The 8,858-nt window shown below is 40.9% G+C and overlaps 2 protein-coding genes across 2 annotated transcripts in view; both read right to left on the bottom strand.

The window, feature by feature from the left end:
• Positions 1-3,033: 3,033 nt before the first annotated feature.
• Positions 3,034-7,228, bottom strand: lamtor1 (late endosomal/lysosomal adaptor, MAPK and MTOR activator 1). Its single transcript, XM_027138872.2, has 5 exons — positions 7,017-7,228; positions 5,733-5,875; positions 5,548-5,625; positions 5,263-5,386; positions 3,034-5,183 (listed from the first exon to the last, which is right to left on the bottom strand). The coding sequence occupies exons 1-5, from the start codon at positions 7,056-7,058 to the stop codon at positions 5,091-5,093; spliced, it is 480 nt and encodes a 159-aa protein (XP_026994673.1). The 5' UTR covers positions 7,059-7,228; the 3' UTR covers positions 3,034-5,090.
• Positions 7,229-8,157: 929 nt separating this feature from the next.
• The window catches only part of lrrc51 (leucine rich repeat containing 51), a 2,138-nt gene continuing 1,437 nt past the window's right edge, over positions 8,158-8,858 (bottom strand). Inside the window, exons 3-4 of the mRNA XM_027138858.2 lie at positions 8,786-8,858; positions 8,158-8,698 (exon numbers count right to left, since the gene is read on the bottom strand). The exon at positions 8,786-8,858 is cut by the window's right edge and continues 76 nt beyond it. Of these exons, the coding sequence (XP_026994659.1) occupies positions 8,530-8,698; positions 8,786-8,858 (242 nt within the window). The 3' untranslated portion in view covers positions 8,158-8,529. The remainder of the gene's footprint in view (positions 8,699-8,785) is intronic.

The raw sequence follows: 8,858 nt of genomic DNA, 5'->3' as shown, positions 1-8,858 counted from the left end.
TTCACTACATGTCGTATTGTGTATGATTGTGTATGTGTATGATTGTGTATGTGTATGATTGTGTATGTGTATGATTGTGCATGTCTATGATTGTGTATGTGTATGATTGTGTATGTGTATGATTGTGTATATGTATGATTGTGCATGTGTATGATTGTGTATATGTATGATTGTGTATGTGTATGATTGTGTATGTGTACACTATGTGTGTAACACTACGGTGTTTTATATCCTACGGCTATTAACATTCTGAAGCCCATCACCACTCTTCCTTCTGTCTGACTTCCGCTCTGTGGACGTGTCACGTGTAAAACAGATCGTACCGTGATTTTATTTCTCACACTTCCTTATCCTCTGCTGAAACAGTTTCCTGTCGTCGCCACTTCCTGAACCGCGAGCCACAGAGCAGAGATGCTCGTGATACTGTGTATGAAGTTTAGTTTGAAGTTTGAGTTTGGTTTCTTCTAAATCACACTACAACACAACACAACACACAACACAACACATCACAACACCATACAACACAACACACCACAACACATCACAACACATCTCAACACATCACACCACAACACAACACCATACAACACAACACGCCACAACACAACACAACACAACACAACACGCCACACCACAACACAACACAACACAACACATCACAACACAACACCATACAACACAACACGCCACAACACACCACAACACATCACAACACATCACAACACATCACACCACAACACAACACCATACAACACAACACACCACAACACATCACAACACAACACAACACAACACATCACAACACACCAGAACACATCACACCACAACACATCACACCACAACACAACACCATACAACACAACACGCCACAACACACCACAACACATCACAACACACCACAACACAACACATCACACCACAACACATCACAACACCACACACCACACCACAACACACCACAACACCACACACCACAACACAACACATCACACCACAACACATCACACCACAACACAACACCATACAACACAACACGCCACAACACACCACAACACCACACACCACAACACATCACAACACACCACAACACCACACAACACCACACCACAAACCACATCACAACACACCACAACACCACACAACACACCACAACACAACATGCCACAAAACAACACTACACAAAACAACACAACACAACACACCACAACACAAGAACTTCTAATAACTTTATTTTCTGAGATGTTTTCAGGAGGAGTTTTTTAGACACACAAAAACACGTTGTGTTAACAACTGATTTTGAAACCAAATGTCGCAATCGATAACATCCTCTGGTAATGGTGATAGACCTCGCCTGTCTGTTTTTGTGTATTAACTTTAAAAATTAAACGTTACACGTGTGCAGCATCATGTTTATAGCACAAACAGGTCATGTGTAGAGGCAACAAAAACGGGACAGAATTTTAAATAACATTTATTATTCCTTAAGAAGAGAAAAATGACAAAGACATAAACAAACCGAAATGATTAGTTTCTCACGTCGAATGAGTGACTATTATTCTGTGTAATATTTATTTAATTCAAACCTTTATCACTTATTTATGGGATTTTTATTTATTTATTTATTATTTATTTAAAACACAATCATTTTAAATCAGACATTTTTTTAAATGAGTAATTATGATTTGTTCATTGTATAACGTAAATTATTTATTTTTTTAGGTGATATAAATTATTTATTTAGGCTAAATATGAGCTGTGTTTAGTGTCCAAATGTTATATTATTTGTTACCTTTATATCTATATAATTCTTGCTTTCTTACATCATCAATTTTTTTATGGGCTTTTGTGTATTTTAATGGGTTTGTGGTCAGAGTGTATATATAGTAATGATTTGTAGATGCTCAGGTTTGAGTTTATAAAGATTGTTATTTTTTTTCATCTGCTTCTTCACGTTAGTTTATTCTTGGTTTCAGAGAAGCGAACACACTGCAGGTTTGATCAGTGTTCTGCAGGCATATCAAGTTCTCTGAACGATTTAAACCCTTCAGTGGGACTGGATCTCAATGTGTTTGTTCGCAGCTTCAACAGGTGGTGAGCAGAAACTCTAAGGATCCTGTTACAAACCTTAAACTCACTCTGCATGGCAACAGCCTCTAACCTTTATACCTCTCTCTCTCTCTCTCTCTCTCTCTCACTCTCTCACACACACACACACACACATTCTCTCTCTCTCTCCCTATCACATACACACACACTCTCCCTCTCACATACACACACACTCTTCCTCTCACTCTTCCTCTCTCCCTCTCTCTCTCTCTCACACACACACACACACACACACAGTCCCTCTCTCTATCTCTCTCTCTCTCACACACACACACACACACACACTCCCTCACACACACACACACTCTCCCCCTCTCTCTCTCACACACACACACACGCCTTCAGTGCAGAGACCCAAGGATAAAATCCATACCATGGGAATGGGAAGATTTGGTCTGTATAATGTAGATTAAAGCTGCTGTCAGTCATCCTGAACACTCTTTTGCGCGCGCGCGCGCACACACACCCACCTTCTCTAGATTGGAACATGATTTATTCTCTCTCTCTCTCTCACACACACATTACTGGACGTTCTCCTCTGATCGCTCTAATCGACAAGGAACCACAGCTCAACTTTTGTTCTCCAGACCATTCTTATTCTGTACCTGTAGAATTTACACACTGTCCTGCTTCCACATGATTGGCTGATGAGGCATTTGCATAAATTAATAAACATAGACGTTTTCTTACTGAAGTGCATGGACGAGTAGCTGTAAAGCCGCCTTGTGACAGTGTTTCAGTACAAATAAAATGAAAAATGAAAAGGTTTCTCTGCTGTCACGGAACAACAGGAAGGAAGCTGGAGCCATGAGGAACGTTTTTAATCAGACTCATCTCTAAACAAAACATGGATTTGGACACAGAAAATATAGTGGACATTCTGCAGGACAGAACATACATCCAATGGATCACGTGACAGAGATGATATTTCTTTATACAAGTCTTTAATGCTTCATTTCAACAACAAAATAAATGCAAGTATTAACAGTATTGAAATCAAACAATTTGGTTCTAGGCTACAGAAACCAACGCTGTGAGTTGCATAAACAGAACAAAAGAAAGCCAAGAGCAACAAAGCAAACACACACACACACACACACACACACAACTGCTACAGTGTGTTCAGTCCCTTTCGTGACATGGTGAAGTGTATACACACACAAGTTTGTGTATGTGTGTCAGCCCACATAAATACATTAAAAGAAAAAAAAAATAAATAATTACTAACAGGTTGTGATTATGGAAAGGAAGTCCAACAGTCAGTGATGTACTTCATGGGGTTTGCGCACGTGCCAGTAATCTTTAATAAAAATACCATGCGATACAACACTGAATTTCACGTGATTATCCGTTATTCCACTTAGAAGTACAAAAAATAAGGAGTCGTGTACTGAATCATATCAGGAATTGATAAAGTTGATAAAATATTACCGCGATATTAGATCAGATTATTGGCATGTGCGTCGCGATATCGGCTGATCAAAGCTTCTCCCTCCACACACACGCGCGCGCGCACGCGCACACACGTGTTAAAGGCATATACATGCCGAAAATCATGTAGATCAAATAGCCAGTTTCAGCCCCGCCCCCTCTCTCCGGAAACGACTCCCACCTCCTCTCTGCTGTTCAAGAGTTTTACTATAACTTATTAAGAATAAACCCATAAACATCAGGAAATTGGCAAACGCTCGAAAGAAGATTTAAAAAAAAATAATAATAATAATTGCGGCAAATCATCCTCAGAGAAAAGGCTCCATCTCCATCTGCTCCAGTTCTCTTCTGGAATATGCTAATGAAGGCATGATCCAAAAACAATATCCAATCAGCTTTCCCCGTCTGTCTGAACTAATTAACATTCGCTACAGAAAAGACTCCGCCCTCTCTTAGCTCCTCCTTTCCATTCGTGTGAAATCCATAACACATGGCCCAATTATCATCAGTTCTGTCTCATGAATATTCAAAAATGCACATTACTGGGGTTTAGGAGTCAAAACCCCTGACTCTGGTTGCGACTTTTATTCACAGACTATTAGAATATGCTAACTAAGGTGGAGTGATTAGAATGATCTAAGGCGCTGTAAAAAGTTCCTGAGCAGCAACAGAAAATAGTTTAGCATATTATTAGGAGCTCACAAGGTCGAATCCCGATCTCACCTGACACCAGACAATCAGGGGGTGTCTGTGAGCTCAAGTACACAAAAGAGAGAGTGAACTGCACTTTTGTGCGTGTGTGTGATGCTCGCATTATCCTTTGCCTTCTCTGGTTCGTCGATGTCATGTGGCAGGGGATGTGCGTGAAAACTGGGAGGTGAACTAAATAAAAAAAAATAAAAAAGCACTAAAGCCAAGGAAAGGACATCAGTTATACAAAATAAATAGAGTTCGGCTTTTCAGGAAAGAAAATACGCTCGAACGGCAACCGTAACAACACAGGAACAAACAAACCGTCGGTGCTTTAGACCTTTAGTGGGTTTATTGACATAGTTGATGGAGAAGCAGCTGTGGATCACAGCTGGGATATTAAATGTTAAACCTTTAGCTTTAGGGATGCATCTGATTGGACAAGGCGATACAGCTGAGGATTATGTTTAGAGCATCGGCATTTTATATACAAAGAGTCTGGAACAAAATGACGGCACGGATTTGTTCTCCAGCTTTCAGCATTCGTGCACAAAGTGTCGAGAGGAACGAAGACTCGGATAGAGCCGTCATCATGACGGAGGGAAAAATCACGGTTCTAACTGCAATAAACCCTGACACACTGGAATGCAAAGGTGTCACTGTTGGCCTTTAGCATTAATGCTAAACATCTGTTGGGATGATTGAGAACCAAACTAGCTTTCGGCGTTCAAAGGAGGTGTGTCAGATTGAATGAGGGACGAGCGAGAGGCGGAGCTTAACATCTCTGTTTGAGTAGTTAGCTAAAAAAGAGGGGCATGAGGAAAGAGTTTGGGAGGGTGGGAAGAGGTCAAGGGAGAGGAGGATCATGGGATAGCAAACTGCACCACCAGCTCTTCTTTTGCGTCCACCTTGATCTGTGAGATGGCACTGTAGGCGTATGCCGCCACCTTACACACCTGCAAGAAAGAGACGCGGATCAACACGCTGCACCTACCACATATGCGTGTGTGTGTGCGTGTGTGTGCATATATATACCTGCTGGATGTCAGAGTTGGGCACTAGGTCACTGGCGAGTACTTGGTGAGGTTGGGAGGTGAGGGAGGGCAGAGGAGGCGGCTTCTTCTGACTCAGAGTACTGCTCAACAACGCCAGCTTCGTGCTGCCACACAAAAGAGAGTGTGTGTGTGAACATACTGAGTGACAAGGGCAGCGCTTGACTAGCAGTCATGTGGTCATTTCAACATTAAGGCTTTATTATACTTTTACTCTCTTATTCGTGTTTGTTTCACTTTTTTGTTTGACCCAATATAGATTTTCCACCTGTATTGCCTGGCTTTGTCCATGTACTCATGTTGCTCCATTCCCTGTGAGTCTGCAGCGGATACATCAATAATGTTCCTAGACAGAAAGGAAAAGACCATTTAGTTTATGTTTCCTGTAACACTGGTGACTTGACAGCTGTGTGTGCGTGTGTGTGTGTGTGTGTGTGTGTGTGTGTGTCTCACTGTGCGGTCTTGTTGATGATTGACAGCAGAGCCTGCTCGTCTGTGCGGGTGGACGAGATGTTGGCCGGGTTCCGCTCTGTCCCGTTTGGTGGTTTGCTGTCTGGGTTTGGGTGCGGGATCAGTGGCTTGCGCTCGTCTCCATCCTGTCGAGCGGGACATAAAATTTGATATTTCACGATTCATTGAAATTGGTTAGTAGTAAAGCATCGGAGGCCCATAATCAACATCCACTTCACTCGCATTCACTACACAGCACTACACACTAACAGGGAAAATGGATTTGTGTTTCAAGCTGTAAACACTGTTGTTTTGGTCCGTCCCAAACGCTGGACTTGTTTCAGTGTCCCGGCTATTAAGGAAGCTTTTGGAACACAACCTCACACCCTTACATGGATACAAGAGAGGAAAATAAATAGGAAAATAAAACAGTGCATTTTCCTAAACATTGCCCTAATGTGAGACAATAGCTTTGTCCCAAAATCTGCCTTTTCTAACTACAAGGTTGAGCACATCTTGAGCTTTCCTGTTAAAGACTAGTGTTAGAGACACAGGCTTAAACATATCCCAGGCCACCCCAAAACTCTCTCACAGACCCCCAGTCGCTGTGTACTAAAAGCCTCACAGTTCCCTACACTGTGCACTAATTGTGTTGTTGACCGCATGTTTTACAGTGAGTCACGTTCCTGTGACTCGGTCCCTAAACCTTTATATAGAAACAGATCCTCACTGTTCCCTAAACCGTCTATAGCAGTGCACTGTAACGTGTGTTTGCATCAGGAAAAAAAGTGTAGTGTGTTCTAGCTTTAGCCTAAATCACCTAGTGAAAGATGAGAGGTATTAGGGATCCTACCTGCAAGCATTTTGGGACTAAAACTAGCTGGGACACTTAAACAAGCGCCCTACAGCGAACTCATGGATTTAGAACGGGTTCCTTTACGTCGCGCATGCGCAGAAATAAAAATCCACTTCAACAGCACTTTGCATATATGCCGTTTAATATACATACAGAATTATTTCTCCTAAAAAAAAGTGCAAACATTTATCGCCTCACATCCAGCTTGTGACTTTTTTTAAACGAATCACAAACAGAACAAACTCCATATTTACAGAATGACTGCTGTAGAAACCACATAATACATCAGGATAATATTTCTACAGCCGGGAAGTTTATTATATACCATTTATATATTATTTCTCATATATTTTACACGCACACACGTCTTATACACAGGTGTTTATCCAGGTGTTTGTGATGCTAACATGCTAACATGCTAACACAGTTACCTGCTCTGGTGTTTCACTCTCACTGCTGTAACAACACCCCATTGCAGCTCGAGCTCACTTCCGCTTGTACAGACCTCTAAAATATAGAAGTTTAAAATAAATCCTGTTGTCTGAACTCTATAATGTTTCTGCTCGCGTTAAGGAGAGTCACATGACATCTTTCTGCGAACACCAGGCAACAACATGACGACTTCCGCCATTATAGAATTTTCCGGAAACAGAACTACTTCCGGTATTTAAATAAACCAAGTGTAAAAGTCTTTTTTTGTGTGTGTAACGGATATAAATTTTTTTATTATTATTTTACACAACCAAAAAACTTTCAAGTCTAAAGTCTACAAAACGTTCAATAAAAAAACAACAACAACATAATTTTATTTTACTTTCAAACATTTCTGAAATCTTAAATGTGTCTTAAATGTTGTATATTTTAATTGTTATTTATTAGCTTCAAAACACAAACATGGTCTCATTTCACTCACCACACCACAAAATGCACAAAAACCACAAAAATAATAAAATAAAATAAATAATAATAATGTGGGTGTTGTTGTGTTTGGTAAGGATCACTGGCACACAATTTAACCAAATACAAATTATTTGTTAATTTCCATTTATTAATTTGTGTGTGTGTGTGTGTGTGTGTGTGTGTGTGTGTGTGTGTGTGTGTGTGTGTGTGTGTGTATGACAGAGAAAGAGAGAGAGAGAGAGAGAGAGAGAGAGAGAGAGAGAGAGAGAGAGAGAGAGAGAGAGAGATTATGACTAGTGTTTATTGTGTGTTTGTTGCCTTTTTGGACTCCTTCATCATGTGTAATGTTGCTCCCATATAAAACAGTTCAGCACAAGCCCAGACATTTTTAGGGTCATGATTGAGGACAATGTCCCGTCCAGAGACGAGCTGTTTCCTGTTGAGCTTATGTTCAAATCAAACCCACCATCAAAAATACTCTCACTAATGAATGTTTTTTTTTTCATTGGTTGTTGCATTAAATCTAACCCAGATACAATAGTGCTATTTTCTGATTGGTTATTGTGTAGCCTCATTTTTTTGATTGGCTGATAAGTGTCAGGCTCGACTAAGAACTCCAGAGGAGACGCGCTTGATTCCTGCCCGGTTCCATAGAGACAGCAGTGCGGACTGATACGTTTTGGGTGCTGCGGCTTATTAAATATATTACAAATAGTCGTAAAGTTTTTCTGCGTGAGAAATACGATGTGTGGCGGGAGAGCGTGAGAAAAGACCAAAATGCGTGACTGACTCTCAATGCGTGACACTTGACAGCCCTGCGAATCGTTTCCAGATTTGTTATCCTTCGCTTTTATTATATACTTCTGGAAATTCTTTCCACTCAGATGTTGGAATTGTGTTCGTGCTGAAACGGTGTGAAGGGAAATTGTAATTCTAGCAAACGAAGGCATTCTGTACAGTCGTGTGCATCAAAACATTATGGCGATGTGAGGAAGACCCGCACAAGTGTGTGATGATGTGCGTAAATGTTTGTTAAAGAATGATCTACTTTCTTCTAAATGTTAATGATCTCTTTGAAATGTTTTCTGTGGTCCGATTGACTTTGTGGCTCCTCCTGGGCCTTCGCCAGATGTAGGCCATGACTCGCTCCTGTTTGGTGACTGCACTGAAGTCCATCATTTTCAGATGAGGAAGGACGGTGATCACGTAGTTTCTAATAAAAACAGAAATAAAGGTTTAAACTTGTCACCCTGAATGCCAGTCTGGTATCGGGTTATGATGTATGACCTTTAACCTTTACCTGTAGCCATGTTGAGTCTCTATATTGTTCCCGTGAAGCGTGATGGTATGCAAGCGCGGTAATGCCCCGAGTT

Source organism: Tachysurus fulvidraco, chromosome 11 (genome assembly GCF_022655615.1).
Source record: "Tachysurus fulvidraco isolate hzauxx_2018 chromosome 11, HZAU_PFXX_2.0, whole genome shotgun sequence".
Classification (NCBI taxonomy): Eukaryota; Metazoa; Chordata; class Actinopteri; order Siluriformes; family Bagridae; genus Tachysurus; species Tachysurus fulvidraco.
Note: the sequence above shows the minus strand (reverse complement) of the source record. Positions and strands in the feature narration are given on the sequence as shown.